Genomic DNA, 17,324 nt, shown 5'->3' with positions numbered 1-17,324 from the left:
CTGCTATAGAAATACAATACTCTAGCAACCTGCAACTACCAAACTGAAGCAAAAAAATGACATCACTGTTTTCTCTCAGTTGTTTAATTTTAGACAGAGGTGGGAAATAGAGACAGTTTTAACATGTCTGTACTCAAGTTTTGCAATATATACAAGCAGAAGGTCAAATCACCTTTAAAGCAAATGTAAACAAAACTATTTTTCTAAATTTTCACTTTATTCCTGTGGGAATTAAAACTGCTTAGGGGCTGCAAATGGGTTTTGAAGGATGACAAGACATTGTCCTATACCTTTAGTTCCTGTCTCAGACAGAACAATTGTTGAACAGTAATACAGGGCACCAGAGAAAAGTATGTCAACTTCTCTGTTGTGTTTATATCCATTTCAGACTTCAGCCATCTCTCATACTGTTCAAAAATGCTTCAGCCCTGTTATCCAGTAATGGGTGGAAGCATAAAATTCCATTGGAAAGGCACAGTCAGTTGAATGCTTTTAAGGGCAAGCATAGCTTTTCAAATAAATGCAGGTTTACTATTATTACATCTGAATGAAAATGGTACCAGGTAGACACCGAATAGACTATACAGTGCCTTAGTTCTCTTGAAGTTCCACTGGAGGTCATTGAGGAGGCATACAACCTGCTGTTTTGCAGGTGCTGGTCAGCATGCAACTCAAAGAATAGTCACTTGCATGAATTCTATGCATGAACATGTAGCTTTATTTATGAGAGAAGTATGAGGTGACAGCATGTCTGTCTTCAGAAGGAGACCAATATGATCCCTCAACACAAACGCTCAAATTGTCCCATGGTGTCAGAATCGGCTAAAAATTCTTGAAGAAAAAACAGATCTAGAACATGGGCCGTTTCTGTAACTCTTTATCTCAAGTCAACCCATTAAATTCCTTGGTAGAGAAGGTCATATTTCGGAACATTATTGGGATCAATAGGGCTTCTCACAATGAGCTTTCCACGCATTGCTCCACGGTAAATCACTTCAATCAGATCTATGAAGTCTTGCTTTGTTTTGAAGCTTCCTACAAATTTGGTATGATCTGGAGACCTAAACATAATCATAAGATAAAGGTAGAATTGTAATGTTGAAGTGTTCAAAGCAAAACCCCCTAAAGACAAGGAAAGATGCCTAGAGAAACATTAGGGGTTCTGATCTGGTCATTCTGAAAGAAGGAACTGCACTGCTAATGGCATAAGCAAGGCAGGAATACACTGTGATCTCCAAAGTCCAAAGCCATGCAGTATCCCATCTAAGACCTTAACCACACTATTTTTTGCAGAGTCAGGCCTGTTTCACAGCTGACATCTCCTTATTGCATCAGAGCGTATTTCAAAATGCATCTTAATTTCACATTCTTCTGGCTTCCCACAGTTCTCAATGCAGACTCTAGCAGCAACATACTAGTTTTCAAATGTTACATTCCCCAGACACAGTAACACAGAGCGAGCTGGTGATGCTTGAGGACAGAAAAAATAATGCCAGTTGGGATGACATACCCATAATCAACCTTCATGTGTTGTCCATTGAAGAAAAATACAGTAGATGGAATATAACTGATGTCAAAATACTGGGTGTACACTGGAACTTTGTTCACATCCACCAGGTAAATGACTGCCATTTTACTCAGGTCGTGAGCTGTCTTGGCAAGCTGAAAAGAGAAAGGTGGCTGACAAATCCATCGAGACACGAGAGGAAAAAGGGTAGCAAGCTTTATAAAGCCCATTTCTCTTATGTCTTATCAGTTTAAGCAGGACTAGAATATCGTTGTCTTATCTACTTCAAGAACTTTGCACACCCACTACAATAACATAAACATTTGCCTATTTTTCAAACTGTTTCATGAATATAGTATTATTTCTTTTTACATGTAATTGTCACCAATATTTTCATGAGACACCATATTAGCCAAAAGCAACACTGGACATTCTCTTGTACACAGCAGGTATACTGGTAGAGTTCATTACACAAAAAGGAGGAAAAGGCGATAAAAATGAAAAAATTTACTCTTACAATATCATCGAGCTGCAGACAAACAGCATCGTTATCTCTTCCAAACCGGAGAACCAAAACCTTCTCGGCCACACTTTTTATTGCCTGATCCACTTCCCGCTTGCAGGTCAGTTTGGGCAACAGGAAGCTCATCCCGGCGGCGCGCCCTCCACTCAGCCCTGCCTGGGCTGGGGGCACACACCTGCGGCACAAACAAATACAGCAAATGTACAATCCGTCAAAAATAAGAGAAACTTCTCCGTGCTACTGGAAACCGGAGAGGGCCACAGAGGAATCAGCGGTCACCCCCGGGCCTGCCAGGCCCCGGGCTGCAGCGCCTGCCTGAGCCTAAGCCTAAGCCGGAGCCCCAGCCCCCCCGGCGCAGCACGGCACGGCCCAGCGTCCTCCGGGCCCGCAGCCCCCGCCGCGTGGGGTCACCGCACCGGCAGGGCGGCGCAGCGGGCCGGAACCTTGGCGTGCGGCCGCGGGACCGGGGGGCGGCCGGGGAGGGCAGCGCCGGGCCCGCCCCGCGCCTGCGCAGGCCGCCGCGCTGAGGTGAGCCGGGCACGCGCGGGGTCGGTGCTGCCGCCCGGGGGCTTCCGCCCGCCCCCTCCCCTCCGCTGCCCTCCCTCCCCTATCGGCCGGCGGGCCGGAGCGCGGGCAGGTGCGGGCGCGGGGCCCTCTCCCGCCTAGTGTTCCCGCCGCAGGGCGGTCGCGGCGACGCCGGCCCCGGGTCTGAGGCGCCTTCCCGGCTGCCCGCCTGGGCCGCGGGGCCTCCTCCGGCGCGGGCCCCCCCTTCCGGCGCGGGCTGTGGGCTGTGGGCGTGCGGGACAGCGCGGGCCGCGGGCCACCGGGCCTTGCTGGGCAAAGCCAGGTGTGGCCTCGCTGCAACAGCCGCGAAGGCCGTTCTGTGCCAGCCGGCTCTTACGGGGAGGTCGTGCTTAAAAAAAAAAAAAGAAATCAATCAGAAAAATGTTTTCAGTCCCATAAATCCAGGCTCTTCAAAGAGGTCTACGGTAATTCTTGCAGCAGCGACACGGCAGCATGCGTGTTGGACGCACGGAAAAATAACCTGGCTTCTATCAAAGCTGCCAAGGAGTATTCAGACTACGTGAATCTGCCTTTCAACCATTGACTTAATTGGCGCCCACTTGGACTAACGTAAGTCAATTGAGGAGCTTGGTTTCTTCAAACTGGACGATGTACTTTTTTGGTTATTAGTTTTGCCAGTATGTTTATGACTTAAAATACAAAATTATGAACACCTCTATTGTAACACTTCACAGTTTTCTCTTCACACTATTAGGCAGTTGGGTTGGTTGCGTTCATTTTATCTTAATTTTCAGTTATTCAATCAAAAAAACCTCAATCATTTTATCTTAATAACAGTAGAAGATGAAAAGCCAGTCACCAGTTTGACCAGTGACAGTATTTTAAAACGTATGCTAGTTTATATGTTTTCTAATAGTACGCTTCTCTTTCCATGGCTCTTCACCTGGACAGCTGTGTGTGTGTGTGTGTATATATATAATTTTTAAAATAACAGAATTAGATTTCACTTGTTCTTCTGTGTATCAGTTTTCAGGTGGTAAGTTATTGGGGAGATGATTAATTTTGCTTTCGAAATTTGGAGGTAATTCTTATGTTTTGGCTAAATCAGGTTTTCGCAAACAATGTTTGCCAACATCAGCTTTGCAGGTGATTTAGCAAGAAGAATAAAGATCTTCTTTTCCTGTGCTAGTTGTTTGTGCTTCCATCTCTTCTTTCTAGAGGGTGTCTGGTGAATCAGGCATGGAAGCTTATTTGGGTGTGGAGATAAATAGCTTTTTTTTCCTTTCTCCACTTCCTGGTTAGCTGGTTATCTGTCCCTAAGATCAGGTCTCTGATTTGGCTCCTAGGGCAGCCGTGTGAATGAATGCCTGCCCTGCTGAGGGAGCCAGGAACAAGGGGCTCCCAAAACCTGAGAGTGCCTTCAATGGCAGTAGCACTGGCTTAGTAAAGCCGGAGTGTTGGTAGTTTCAGTAGTTCCGGTGACCTGCAACATGGAAACGCATAGAAGAGCAACAACTTTTAGTACCAAAGTTTGCAAATAGTTTTCCCAAAATATAATGGTAAAAGCAAAAGTGTGATCTTCTGTGATACGGAGTTTTTCCAGAAAATGTTACAAGATGAAGCATCTTGTCCATTTTCACAGGGTATGTCAATCAGGTAGGCACTCCTAGACATGTATAAAAACATCTTTGGTCTCCATGCAGCATTTCGCTTACTTTAGTTGTGAAGGTTCTTATTTTTTGTGTGATACAGATAATTTAAATAGATCTCAGACAATACTTAAAGGTTGTTCAACCACATTTTGAATTGCAGTAGGTATAGCTGTTTAAGCAGCGGAGCTAACCGTGTCTGTTCACATCAGTGCCACATACACTGTTTTTATTTAGAAAACAGTAGAAGAGTAATAGTGGAAGTAGGAGTTATTGGTCTGCAAGAAGCAAGTTACTGTCTGTCAGTGTTAGGAAGGATGAAAATCTGTGTATGGTTTCTTTATGATTTCTGACAATTTTTTTCTTGTTTTATTGGTGTTTTGCAGGTAAGTGAACAAGCACACATCTAAGTATGCAGTCCGTTAATATGGTTCTGAAAAAAATTGTAAGAAGTTCTGTCCTTCTGTTTGCTGCACAACATGGGACGAAAAAGAATTTGTTTCCACTCAGTAGAACTCTGAGTTTATCGCTTTGCCTGAAACAGGACAATTCATGCAATCCCTCAGAAAAACTAGATTTAGATGCGTGGAAGAAGGTAATGAAGTCGGGGTTGCAACAGGAAGTCAGTGAGATGGTCTCAGAGCATAAGGAACTTTCCAGCCTGGCTGCTGCACGTGAGATTTTGGAGATGTGGAGACTAGCTGGGAGATTAGTTCCAGAAAATATCAGTGAAGAACAGCTAAAAACCTTTATGGAATGTCCTTCCAAGTCAGCAAAAAAGAAGTATTTAAAGTTTTTGCATATGAAAGAGCTTTACAAGAAAAACGACAAAAGAAAGATGGATGAGAAAAGGGAAAGGAGGCTGGAAGCACAAGAGCAAGCTTCAGGAACTGCAGAGACCAAAAGGAATTCGTTCATGTGTTTCTGGGCCAGCTCTATGGACAGAGTATACAATTGGAGGGTTGCTCAGTCTATGATCTTTGGCCAACCTCTAATATTTGACATGTCTTACGAAAAAGATATGTCTGTACGCGAAGTCACAAATGCAGTGAGACAGATAGTACTAAGTGAAAGCTGCAATCGAAGATCTGTGGATCCATTCCACATCCATTTCTGTAACTTCAAAGATAACAGCCTCTATCAGAAGGAATTTGTCAAGCATTACAGAGAGGCGTGGGGCAAGTTGCTCATCACTGTGACAGACCAGTGCTACACAGAAGTCTTTCCAAAGGATAAGCTGATCTATCTGACTGCTGATTCTCCCAAAGTAATGAAAACATTTGATCATGATAAAATCTATATTGTCGGGTCAATGGTTGACAAGAGCATAAAACCAGGACTCTCTTTAGCACGGGCAAAGCGACTGGGGCTGGAGACTGCGGCACTTCCATTGGATAAGTACTTGCTTTGGAATACTGGTGCCAAAAATCTCACACTGGATCAAATGATGCATATTTTGCTAACCTTGAAAGATACGGGAGACTGGAAGAAGGCTCTGGAATTTGTTCCCAAAAGGAAGTATTGTGGCTTTGTAAGCAAGCCTGTACATGAACTGAAAAAAACCTTAAACCTGATAAACACACTTAAACTTGGAAAGAGACAGGAAGAAGTACAAAAGGAATTTGCCAAGAACTACTCTAAGAAGCTAATGCCAAAGTAGAAAGCTAATAGAAAGTAGATGGAAAGAAAGTAGGGAAGATAATGATTTTTAATGGGCACGCTGTGCCCTCAAATGCTGCAGTTTCTCGTGACTTCTGTAACAGCATTCAGCTCTTTAAATATGCCTTTGTTGGTTAAGTTTGAAAGAACTGTTGCTAGGGAGGTTGTTTGTTTTTTTTTTTTAAATTACCTTAGTATTCCAGCTGTTTAAATTTATTCACTTGTTACTGAAATTATGTAAGAGAAATGAGATAATCTGTTCTAAAAAATAACTGTCCAAAGTGTACCAGTCTGTTCCGTTGAACCATGCTGGCACAAGGGTGACTGTGAATGGAAAGGCTGTTCTGCAGAGGATGCCTCAGTGCTCCGGGTTTGCAGTGGGTGGCGGCCATCCACAGCCATACCCTGGAAGGTTAGCTAAGGCCAGGTGAGACCTTTCCCTGTTGCTTCCTGAACCCTCTTTTGGTGCGTAGATAAACTGACTTTTGATAGCTGAACTAATAACACATTGGTTGAGATCTAGCATGAGTCTGGAGAGTTGCATAGTTTGTTCCTGGGTGTTCTGCCTGGCACAAATCAAGTCTCTATTTGGAAGGACTAAGCCAAATTTCTCGACCCTGCCAAAAGAACCCCCAGCCTTACGTACTTTTGTGTAAGGCTTTTATCCTTGAGTGGCTGTGTTTTCAGTCCATGTCATGTGGATTTCCCAAAGTGCTGGAACTTTTGAGATGATAAACGGTCCTGTTAGTAAATACCTACAGGAGCAGACCGCCTTTTAGCATTTCTCAGAGCTGAGAATGTTTGATTTGTCTGCAGTGAGTCAGCGTTTGGGCAGCAGAGCCCCAACGGGCATGTTGTCAGTTAGTTTTCTGCCACTTGTAGGATGGGAAGGGCTTTCTTTAGGAGTGCTTAAATTTTTGATTTAGTCTAGTTGGCCACCCTGATACACTCTGACATTGTCTTTAAGCGGGTTTTGACCCGAAAATTCAAAAACAAGGCATGGGGAGCATAATTTGTAAGAGTTGACTTCAACTATTCCAGGGGTTGGTGGCGATCTGCTCCCTTCTCGCCTCTCCCTACACGCCGTATGGGAGAGGGGTGGGGAGGGCGAGGATGCGCTGCCTCAGCGACCCCTTCCCCGCGCTCGGGGAGCCCCGGCTAGAGAGGGGCCTGTGGCCTTGCGCACAGCTTCGCCCTGCAGCAGCGCTGCGGGCCGCCTTGCGGGGCCGGCGCGGGCAGCCTCCTTTTTCCCTCGGCCGGGGAAACCCCTTGCGGGCTTCTGTTTGTACTCTGGGGAGGAGGAACGCGACCGCGCGGCCCCATGGGCTGGAGAAGGCCTCTGACCGGGCCGGGCCCCGCCGCTAGCCCGGCGCCGCCGCGCGTGCCACCGTTGCACGTTGAAGCTGGGGGCGGCGCGAGGCGGCGGGTGACCGTCACTTGGGCCGGGAGGGCCTGGCCTGCTGCCCGCAACGCGCGGGACCCGCCCGCCGGATGTGCGCCGGGGCGGTGCCACTCGAGGCGCTCCCTGCGGCAAAGCTTCCGGTGCGTCATTTCCGCTGCGCGGCAGAAGAGAGGGGGCTGGCCCGGCCCCTCTGTCCTCCGCCCGCGCTTTCTCTGTGGTCGGGGTGGGCCGAGGGGCGGAAGAGGCGCGGCGGGGTGGCGCGCATGCCCGGGAGGCGGAGGAAAATGGCGGACGGCAGAGCCGAGGGGGAGAAGGCGAAGAGGCCGCAGCCAGGAGGAGGTGAACATGTAGCGCCTCTCGCCGCGTAGTTGCGGGGTGGGCAGGGGGCCCGGCCCGGCCCGGCCCCTCGGGGTGGGGTGGGGTGGGAGGCCGCCCGCGGCCGGGCAGGGCGGGGCCCGGCCCTGCGGGGAGAGGGGCGGCCCGGGCCTGGGGGCTGGCTGGAGGGAGGCCGAGCCCCGTACCGCCGCCCTCACGGGCAGGGCTAGCCTCGGCCCTACGGGGTTCCTTAAAGCGGCTGGCGGCTCCTCCGTGCCCGCTACCACGTTTTCTCTCCCCGTCAGTATCCCCGCGGGGCGCCTGTGCTGCACGGGCGGGCAGCTTGGCCGCTGCTGCCCTCAGCCCCCGGGTCCCCGCACCGGGCTTGGGACCGCGCACCGGGCTCGGGTGGATGTGCCCTGCGTGCCGTGTTAAGCATCCTGCGGGGTTGCTTGGCAGCAATCTGCACGTTTTCTGGTTGGATTTATAGTAATTTATGTTATGACCGGACATTCCTGTCTGCTTCTGTACTACTTACTATTGATTGTCCTGAAATTTTTAATCATATGTTTCTTCTTTCTTCCCCTGACTTAAAATTCAGAAGACTGTGTCTTTGCGAAGATAAATCTTCCCTTTCCTGTTTTGATTTTTTTTTTTTTTTTTTTTTTGGCTTAAGTATATTTGTAGGCAGAGGGCATTTCTTCGATCTGTTGGAAAGATTAAATCAGACTTGTAAACCAATTAGGATAGCCTCATCACTGAATGTCATTTCTGATAAGCACTAAAATACTACCAGTAATACTTGAGGTTTAGGTAGTTTCTTGACTCTTGGTTTTCTGTTGGGATTGGGTTGTTTGGGTTTTTTTTGGTTGGCTGGGTTTTGGGGTATTTTTTTATTAGTAATACAGTAGCTGGACAGCACCAGTATGTCAGTTATCTGTACTGCCTTGTGTGCTGTTTGGTGTGCTGAAACATGACCTTAATGAGTTACGGAACATTGGCCCTAAGAAAGGATAGTTACTCCCTGATGGTTTTTTGAAAACACTTCAGTCTTTAGCTTTTGCCAAGATCAATGGGATTTACCTTAAGCTTAACTTAGTTGTGACTGGTTTGTACCCACCCCCACCGCCAATGTTCACACTCCCAGGGGCAAGAGGTCCTGAAACACTCTGTAGCTAGCACTGTCAGTCTCATCGCTTAAACCGCCTAGGCGATGGAAGTTGTCTACTTACATAGTTTTTGATACTCATGAAAGAAACTCACCTGTGAAGTAGGGCAGCTTTTTATTACTGCGATCCATGAAAAGAGCACTGGTCAGACTAGTTTTCGAAATAGTACTGGTGCTTTCTGTAGGTGAAATGTGACCCCCTTGGCATCTTTAGGAAATAATAAAAATACATATGCATTGGCATGGGAGAGACCTGTTTAATGGGTAATACATGTCTGCATTTCTTAACTGTTTCCTGCAGAAATAAAACAGTGCAATGGCTCCCTCCCTGCCTGCCTCAATTGTCCTACACCCTTTGTAGCTCCTTCTGCAAGTTCGAGTGTTTCTTTCAGTAGTTAACAGTTCATCTTAAGGGGAGCCTAATAGAAGCAACATTGAGAATGCACTCGTGATAGGAGTTAATTTTGAGAGAGAAGCTATTTAATGTTTTGGTGAGAAAACAGATATGGGTAGTTTATGTTAGGCTTCATCTTGTGCTTAGCAATGTTCTAGAATTTGCAGTCAAAGAAGTAAGCTGTAGTGTAATTAGCTTCAGGCTAGCATTCGCTCAGCAACCTGGGCTGGTCCTGTGTGCCCTGAAGTTTGGGCTGCAGTGGATTTTGTATGTTAGGAAAACGAAGACTTGTAGGTCCACGGTTCCAACGCTTCTAAGGCCAATGAATCATCTACCTGCCCTTGAATCACCTTACAGTCTCTAGTGTACCTAGGCTGGACTGGTAATTGAATATTCTGTTTAATGTGATTTCGTGGACTAGCTGTAAAGAGCTTATCATAGCCTTGCAGACTGCTGTTTGGGAAACTGTGCTAAGACAGCAACCAGTACCCAGGGTCACTCATCTAAATTTTGCTTGTGTCTCCTTCCTCCTTTGTCAATTTTATATCTATGTTTTCTGGTCAAATTTCTAGTGGTACAGATCAGTGCCATTTTTTTAATAGAGTGAAATTGATTATAAAGTATTAATGTTTTTTCTTGCGATCTGCCATGTTTCCGAATGTGAATAATAAACCCATTTTTGTTCCAATCACTTATTATCTTGATAGCTGGAAGAGTGGGGTAGAAGGGGTACATTCTGCTGCTTAGGATTTTGGAAATAGCAGAAAAATATATATAGATGGTGTCCCTAGTTTTTCTTTCTCCTGATGTTGTTTGCTTCTTTTTTTTTTTTTTCTCAAAGCTACAATCTTGTTGACCTCCAGTTCAAACTAGGTTCTCCCCCATTGCTCTATCTTTCTTTCTAGCTTTTTGCTGTTAGAGAGCAGTGCAAAGAACTTACTTCCCTGATGGTCTGAATTTGCTGTGCATGGAGGGTCCTGTTCTCCACAGGACACAGTGAGGAACTGATGCTAGCTCCAGTTTTCCTTAGACTGATAGTACGAGCACTTCCCTGTCTATTTCCCAGTGTATGGGTGTTTGGTTGGTGGTTGTTTATGGTTTTTTTTCCTTCCCTTCTGCTACTGCAGTGATTTGCTTATTGCAGCAGTGGAGAAATGTATTTTTGCTGAAGCATTTACTGTGTTTGGTAGGAGTTTTCCAAGGACACCTTTGTCTTTTGGTGTAGCTGAAGAAGCTAAGTGTATAGGAATGAAAATGTGATTTGAGTGGTTTTTTCTGTGTGGATTATTGTTCGGCTGCTGTGTTTTCCATGACTTTATACAAAACCAAAAAAGTTGAAATCTATATATATGTTTTTCTAGTGCTGATTTCTTCCTCAAGCAGAGCTTGGCAGATTTATTACAGATGAGATGCGGACAAGCAGTGACTTGAAACATGATTGAGACAGCCGGCCTCACTGTAGTCACTTCCATGATTTTAGAATTGTGCCAGACAAGCCTAGAGACTGGCATGGACATGTTTTTGTAGAAATTTAGGAGAATTAATTTTAATTTAGATTATCTATTCTAGATTTGGAATTGGGATTCCAATTATGAAAGCTTATCTATGGCAACTTAAACACTAAAAAGATATAGTCATCTACATTTAATTTACCACATGAACTTTGACTTCCATACTAAATAAAGAGATGGTGCTTCAAGATTGTTTTCCTGGCTCATACACAAGAAGTTCTTTACAAGTAGTGGAGTGCTTGCAGTTTCTTCTCCTCTTTGTGTTTTGCTGTCCACTAAATGTACGTTGGTGGAAACTGCTGTCACTAAAAACACTTTACCTATTGCGCCCAAAGTATAATGCTTTTTGAGGTTGCTGCTCCCATCAATCTGCTCAGTAAAAGTAGCTCATCTTGGTAAGTTGTTTCGACTTCACCAGGACCTGAAGAAGAGGCAGAAAAACCTGTGAAAACTAAGACTGTTTCTTCCAGTAATGGAGGAGAAAGTTCGAGTCGCAGCGCAGAGAAACGGGCAGCTAATGAAGAAGCTGAAGACTTCACCACAAAGCCTGCTCCTGCCAAAATGTCCAAGTTTGGATTTTCCATAGGCAGTCAGACAGCAAAGAAGACATCTGCAATATCCATCAAACTAGGAGCAAATGTAAGTTGTCTGAGGGCTTTTGGTTTTAGGGAAAATGAGGTGAAAGGGGGAAGTACTTTGGGGAGGCTTCCTTGCAGAAGGAAAGCCTTGAATTACACGAGGGTGACTTGGATAAAGTTTAAGAAAGCATCTTGGGGGCAGCTAGTTGTGCATGTCGTGCATGCGTGCTTCAGGTTGGTTAATACCAGGTCAGTTGTCTCAGGAAGCTAAGACTTGATTGAAATAAACTGTAGATCTTTAAACAGACAGAATAATTTTGTAATGAGATTTGATAAGTGGAATAATATCCTGAGGGAAATGAGCAGACTTGTTAAACTGTTCAGGCTACTTTGAAACGAGTGCTGGGAGCTTCATTGCATAGGATGCTTGAAGCTGCAAAAAAGCAGGTACTGTCCTAGACGGCTTAAGATGTCGTCCTCCACTGCAAAGAGCTTATTTTAGCATGGGGAGCTACAGTTTATTTTTCCTGACTTTGCCTGTTCTTTGCAAGGTCGGTATGATTCATCTATACTACGTGCAGGAGATGAGGCTTCATTACATAAGTTTCTGAGAATTCTGATCCCCTTTATTGTCCGGTACAAGGTATCCTTGTGCTTGTTCAGATGTGAATCTGATGCTTCTCTTTACTACCAGAGTAGTTCTCTACTGGCTTGGGCAAGGACAAGCCAGATGATGCCTCTCTATTTAATACAGTTCATTTACACTTCCCACATACAACTGTGATAGAGACATAAATCCTTGTCTGGATTAAATTCAAACTGTAGTCATGAAAGGCTTGCACCTGCAATGCTGGCATTTTACAGATCTGCAAAAGATGAAAAAGAGTGCTCTGTTATTTTGGGATGGGAGGGAGATGTGGGCTGGGAGCGTTCTAGGGTATCAATGCAATCAGGTCAGCTCAGACTTTGGAAAAATTGTCCAAGCTGCCTGCTCTGAGCCACCAGCAAAGATAGTTCCCATGGCAGGAAATGTGGCTCGGGATTTCTGGCTCACTGAGTTTAGTGGGTGATGGACAGTGCACCAGGCTGGGCACTGCTGAAGCTTACCCTGTTTCTTTTTAGTAATTTTTACACCCTTAGTATGTTACCTGTTCCTGTGGAGCTGATGCTTTAAAAAATGGTGCAATATTGATACGTTATACACTATTGGTGAGGAACAGCTGCAGACAGTCACATAAGGACTCTGCTGTAGCATCAGCTTCAAAACTATAAGTGTATATGGACTAATCACCAATACAGTGAAAATGGAGGAAGCACTGTGTGTGCTTGGTTTAGGTAACTGGCAGTACTGTAGGAGCACGCTGTTACTGATGACTCGATGCTTTCTCCGTGGTCTCAAAGTTACTTTTGGTATCTCTGCTGTATTACATGTAATAGTTGTGAGTTGGATGGCTTCTTACACTTCTAAGTAGAGGAAGGTAGTTACTTGAAGTCAAAATAATACTTTTTAAAGGAGCCTTATATTAATTGGACTATGTGATGCACACTGATGCTAATTTAAAAGTACTGAATTGTTGTATGCCAGGAGGCTGTTACATTGGCAAAAGACAATAAAATAAGCATGTTCATCTTTTTGGCACTGATGGATAAGAATACTCCAAAAGAATAATGGAAGACAGTGACATAGTAAAATTTTGAGTACCACAGCTTATTCAGGTTCTGATTTAATTGTGCATGTCATGCACCAGTGGCTGCGTACCCTTGCAGTGTGCTGGGGAGTGAAGGCTCGCTGGTGGGGAGCTGCAAAATGAGAGGGCTCGACTTGCTTTTCAGAGTGTCTCTTGTACAAATGAGCAGCCATTTTCCTTTTTTCATTAGAGAGAGACCTTTATCTGGAATCAAACAAACCCACTTTTCTCCTTCATTGCCCGTTTCAGTGAAGATGTTTGACTTCATTTCACCAAAATATTTAAAATACCAGGGGTAGCTTTTTCAAGTTAGTAGACTTACTTTACGTGTATGTTTGGTCTTTTTCAGAAGCCTAAAGAGCCTGTTCCAACCCTTGCTCCAAAAACCCTTTCCGTAGCAGCAGCTTTCAATGAAGATGAAGATGTGAGTAGTAAGCCAGTGATCAATGCAACTTAAAGTACTGTTGGTGTAGGTTTGGGTTAGGCAACGAGAGTGGGTCATTTAAGGTTCTTTACGTAAGTGTCAGGGATTTTCAACCTAGACACATCTCTTGTGTTCCTGTTTGAGGATGTACAACTTCGTAGCTCTGTGTGGGTTCTAGAAATCATTAAAGAGCTGATAATTTTTCCCTGAACATGAGATGCACAACGTAATTTGAATTAATGGTTGCTTTCTCCAAGCTTGATAAAGGGGAGGCAAAGAAAAGTTGTGCTGCTTTTAGTTTGCTAAATAATCTATTGTTGTGTTACTGCCCCCTCTTACACAGAGGTGTACGGTCTTTCTGTAACCTTGAGGAACCTCTGTTATGTCTGAGGTCGCTTTGCTTTCCTGTAGGGCTGTAGTCCGTACTTTATCTTGTCAGGCATGTGAAAAGTTCAGAAGGTAGCGCCCAGCTGCACTCTAACCTCCTTTCTCTCTGTAGAGCGAACCAGAAGAAATGCCTCCGGAAGCCAAAATGCGCATGAAGAATATTGGAAGGTAGGTCAGCTTTTAACTCGTTTGGAGAAGGGCGAGTGTGTGAGAATCTCTCCTCAGCACGGGTCAGATCTTTCAGATGGTTTAGAAATACAGGAAAATAGAATAGCTTCAAAAAGTTTTTCTCCAGAAACAAGAAAACTTAAATGCAGTTAGTTTCAAATGTTTCAGCTGTATGTAAGTTAAAAATAGTACATTTACGTTTGCCCTTTGAATCTTACTTGCCTCCTTTCTGAGGAAGAAATTAATTCTGTATTAAATTGGAAAAGTAATAGGTGAGAATTCTCTTTCTAGTTCTCCATTTTTTAAATTGTGCTGAAGTTAGGTAGCCTGGTCAGATTTTTAAACTCGCGTGCAGGGGGAAGGTCTCTTTCAGAGACACAAAGAATCTCTTGCTTACTTTTAAAACAAATAGATATCGTTCTTATACTTGCCACAAATTTGAGACAATATAGGGCCAGTCCTAAAATAAATAGGGATATTTTCAGAGGAGGCTTCACTTAAGTGAGGCATGAATCCTGAGCCTATCTCTTTTAAAGGTGTTTACCATGATGGAGTGCATTGGAAGTCAGTCCCCTGCAGGCTCGCTACTGTTCAGTGGGGTATTTTTCTCCAGCAGCAAATTTGGATCCTCAGTTCTGTAGTCCTTGCAGCACATTCTTCCCAGCTGGCACCAGTCGCTGCTGCTCCCACCTGCTCTGCCGCCCCATCTCATTGCTCTGTCTTGGTGCCCCACGCTGGGGTCAGCTCCATGGCCAGATGGCAGTCGCTGAGTGAGGGCTATGGGTGTCGCGGAAGGAAACGTGCGGTAGTTTCTGGTGGCAGGTTGGACTGGAAATGGGTGTTTTCGGTGTCATGTTGCCCACGCTACTGTAGTTGAACTGACTTTCTCGACTGATCTTGTTTTACTTTTCACAGGGATACACCAACCTCAGCAGGACCAAATTCCTTCAATAAAGGAAAGCATGGTTTTTCTGACAACCAGAAGCTATGGGAACGAAATATAAAATCTCATCTTGGAAATGTCCATGACCAAGAAAATAACTAAACGATGTGGATTGAGAGTTGGGTGTTTGGGGGGAGGGGAGGGTGTAACATTAAAGGAACAGTTTCCTTTTTTTAAGAATGGTATAAGACTATCTTTGGAGCCACTTTTTTTAAGATTTTGAGTGGTACACTAATAAATTAGTTTGAAATTAGAGGTAATTTATGTTTTGTATACAGATTTCAAGGCATTTGCTAATTTTGTAGTTCCATGTGATTAGTTTCAAAAGGTTACAGATAATAAAGAAATTGGAGTGGTACCTTTTTAAGATACTTTATTTTGTTTTGGTCAGGGATTAGTTAAGGTGGATGAAAAAAGGTTACTGTCTCTTTAATCAGGTTAACATTGAATGCTCTTGCATTCTCACTTCTGGCTCCCTCTTCGTAACAGGAGAAACAGTTGACTCCTAGGAATACTGCTAAAGAGAGTGAGCATTGTCTTGTGCTAGAAGCGTTACTGGACTATTAATTTGAATATAAACTTATGCAGGAAATAATAAGAACCTGGATTTTTTTTTTTTTTATCCCTGCAGTCACCTTTTGTTAAGTCTCTGCAAACTAGGAATCATGTTGCTCTGAGTGGCTCTGTTAACTTAGCTCTAATTTTGTTTAAAACTTCATGTAGGATGTGAAACCTTCTGTGGCCTGTTTCATCCTAAGGAAATGGGCCTTGTCTGTATATTAGATACAGTCTGTAAAGAATATTCACTATAACGGTAAATCAGTACTTTCAGTGTGCTCCTCTTAAATCATTAGCCTTGAGTAGTGCTTGTTAGCATTTCCTTGTGGTACACAAAAGCCACCACCAAAAAGACAAGCTAATGTACATTAAGCTTCACATTTGGTTGAAATATTTTTCTTTACTATGCCTAGAAGGAATAAAAGCCACACCAAAAATTGGTAACTCACTGCTTAAGTATGAGAAATCTAAGATGCACTTTCCCTGTCTTGCCATGTAAAACAAAATGCCTTTATGCCTGTGACCTTGGTGGACATTATCGGGTTAAAGAATGCTGTGTTTGCAACCCTAATGCTTCTGACACATGTCAACTTCAGGAATAAAACTCAACCGTTTCCTACCTGTCTGCCTTTTGCAGTAATTTTCAACAATGACTTTAGTCTGGGCAGTTTGGTTTCCTGCCTCTCGTACTGCAGAACAGTGCTGTGGGATTTCAAACCTGGTAGTGACTGTTACTAAATTTCAGTCTAATTTAGATTATATATTTTTAAAACATGTTACTAGCAGGACTGGTTAAACAGAAAGTTACCACCACCACCTGAGCATGGACATACTGACACAACCCTCCTGAACAAACAAGCATAAGGTTCTTTTTAAACTCAAATACCTGATAGTGTCGACCACTGAATTAATTTCAGCCTCGAACTGGTTGTAGAATTCAGTATATTAATTGCTTTCATCCTGCCTCTAAAAACCTTTCTTCATACTAATGTTGACCCTGTGAGTGCAGAAAGGAAGGTGCATCTTGAAGTTGTTTTTTTTATTGTTATTTTAGGAAAGCTCTGACCACTTAGACTTTTGCGTTTGTAAGTTCTAAAAACTATTTTTTTGTATTTTTGTATTGTATGTGTAATCTTTTTTTCTTTTGAAGTCTGATGCAGTTGAATACCTGTAACTATTTTCTTTAAAAGCCTTGTTATAAACGTAACATAAAAATGTATACATTATTTTTTTTCCATAGCAGAAATCTTTGGTTTATTTAAAAACAAACAAAACACACTTTCAAAACTGACTTTCAGGGCTTTGAGAACTGGTTTGGGCATTACTGGAACTAGGCAAGACAAAATGAAGCGTTTACTTTTCACTTATTTTCATCACTTGTGGTTATGTTTGTTGAAATAAATCCCTTTAAGATAGTGGTAATTCACAGTGAATAACTATTTTATCTTGCTCCTTAATAGTTATTTGATCCTGTCTCAGTCACTTGTATTAGTGAAAAAGCAAAATGGCACTTTGAGAAGGAGGATGGCTTTGAGATCTGTTCTTTTTTAAATAATCTACCACCACTGTCTTCCACATCTTTGGCTGAAGTAGACATTTGTATCAACAGTTTCCTGGTAGTTTAAAATCCTTTAGGAAATTGCTTGGCAGAGCAGCAGATGCGTTGGGAACTCACCTTCTGTGCCCGTGAGGGAGCAGAAGAAGTGTTTATCTGACTTGCTCTCATGGTCAATAAATAATCCTAGGCCTCCTGAGAGTCTGCAGCGGTTCCTAGATCTCAGCTGAAGGTGAGCAGAGATGCTGCCTCCTCAGTGCTGCTTGGAGAGAATCCATCCGGATGGCCTCGGCTCTGCGGGCATCTGCCAGTGTTTGGTGCTTCAGAAAGGAGCTGATCTCAAAAGTACCATCAGCGTGAATGTCAGGTG

At 43.9% G+C, this 17,324-nt stretch overlaps 3 protein-coding genes across 7 annotated transcripts; 2 read left to right on the top strand and 1 right to left on the bottom strand.

Annotated features, from left to right (window-relative positions):
* Positions 1–70: 70 nt before the first annotated feature.
* Positions 71–2,480, bottom strand: TXNL4B (thioredoxin like 4B). Of its 2 annotated transcripts, none has more exons than XM_037378325.1 (4): positions 2,447–2,480; positions 2,025–2,205; positions 1,511–1,662; positions 71–1,061 (listed from the first exon to the last, which is right to left on the bottom strand). In XM_037378325.1, exons 2-4 carry the CDS (start codon positions 2,154–2,156, stop codon positions 896–898), a joined length of 450 nt encoding a protein of 149 aa, XP_037234222.1. In that variant the 5' UTR covers positions 2,157–2,205; positions 2,447–2,480; the 3' UTR covers positions 71–895. The 2 variants fall into 2 exon arrangements, with proteins under 2 accessions (XP_037234222.1, XP_037234221.1); XM_037378324.1 differs by lacking the exon at positions 2,447–2,480 and adding an exon at positions 2,352–2,439.
* Positions 2,481–2,504: 24 nt separating this feature from the next.
* Positions 2,505–6,149, top strand: TRMT10C (tRNA methyltransferase 10C, mitochondrial RNase P subunit). 3 transcript variants are annotated; one of them, XM_037378320.1, is made up of 3 exons: positions 2,505–2,558; positions 2,986–3,164; positions 4,591–6,149. In XM_037378320.1, the coding sequence occupies exon 3, from the start codon at positions 4,617–4,619 to the stop codon at positions 5,862–5,864; it is 1,248 nt and encodes a 415-aa protein (XP_037234217.1). In that variant the 5' UTR covers positions 2,505–2,558; positions 2,986–3,164; positions 4,591–4,616; the 3' UTR covers positions 5,865–6,149. The 3 variants fall into 3 exon arrangements, with proteins under 3 accessions (XP_037234217.1, XP_037234216.1, XP_037234215.1); XM_037378319.1 differs by having other exon boundaries at positions 2,556–2,667; XM_037378318.1 differs by lacking the exon at positions 2,505–2,558 and having other exon boundaries at positions 2,697–3,164.
* A 1,277-nt stretch (positions 6,150–7,426) lies between these two features.
* On the top strand, positions 7,427–16,821 carry LOC119143735 (PEST proteolytic signal containing nuclear protein). 2 transcript variants are annotated; one of them, XM_037378321.1, is made up of 5 exons: positions 7,427–7,604; positions 11,072–11,292; positions 13,269–13,343; positions 13,843–13,898; positions 14,814–16,821. In XM_037378321.1, exons 1-5 carry the CDS (start codon positions 7,529–7,531, stop codon positions 14,941–14,943), a joined length of 558 nt encoding a protein of 185 aa, XP_037234218.1. In that variant the 5' UTR covers positions 7,427–7,528; the 3' UTR covers positions 14,944–16,821. The 2 variants fall into 2 exon arrangements, with proteins under 2 accessions (XP_037234218.1, XP_037234219.1); XM_037378322.1 differs by lacking the exon at positions 7,427–7,604 and adding an exon at positions 10,712–11,048 and having other exon boundaries at positions 11,124–11,292.
* Positions 16,822–17,324: the final 503 nt, after the last annotated feature.

Source organism: Falco rusticolus, chromosome 2, assembly GCF_015220075.1.
Source record: "Falco rusticolus isolate bFalRus1 chromosome 2, bFalRus1.pri, whole genome shotgun sequence".
NCBI classification, from domain to species: domain Eukaryota; kingdom Metazoa; phylum Chordata; class Aves; order Falconiformes; family Falconidae; genus Falco; species Falco rusticolus.
The sequence above is the reverse complement of the archived record's forward strand: the minus strand, read 5'-3'. Positions and strand labels throughout refer to the sequence as shown.

Excerpts from the sequence above, each read along its gene's own strand:
- TXNL4B (XM_037378325.1), bottom strand. The coding sequence starts at position 2,156 with ATGAGCTTCCTGTTGCCCAAACTGACCTGCAAGCGGGAAGTGGATCAG. Across the intron at positions 1,663-2,024 it reads GTCTGCAGCTCGATGATATT|CTTGCCAAGACAGCTCACGA; the intron begins GTAAGAGTAAAT and ends TTCTCTTTTCAG. Across the intron at positions 1,062-1,510 it reads CACATGAAGGTTGATTATGG|GTCTCCAGATCATACCAAAT; the intron begins GTATGTCATCCC and ends GATTATGTTTAG.
- TRMT10C (XM_037378320.1), top strand. The coding sequence starts at position 4,617 with ATGCAGTCCGTTAATATGGTTCTGAAAAAAATTGTAAGAAGTTCTGTC.
- LOC119143735 (XM_037378321.1), top strand. The coding sequence starts at position 7,529 with ATGCCCGGGAGGCGGAGGAAAATGGCGGACGGCAGAGCCGAGGGGGAG. Across the intron at positions 7,605-11,071 it reads GAGGCCGCAGCCAGGAGGAG|GACCTGAAGAAGAGGCAGAA; the intron begins GTGAACATGTAG and ends CGACTTCACCAG. Across the intron at positions 13,899-14,813 it reads CGCATGAAGAATATTGGAAG|GGATACACCAACCTCAGCAG; the intron begins GTAGGTCAGCTT and ends TACTTTTCACAG.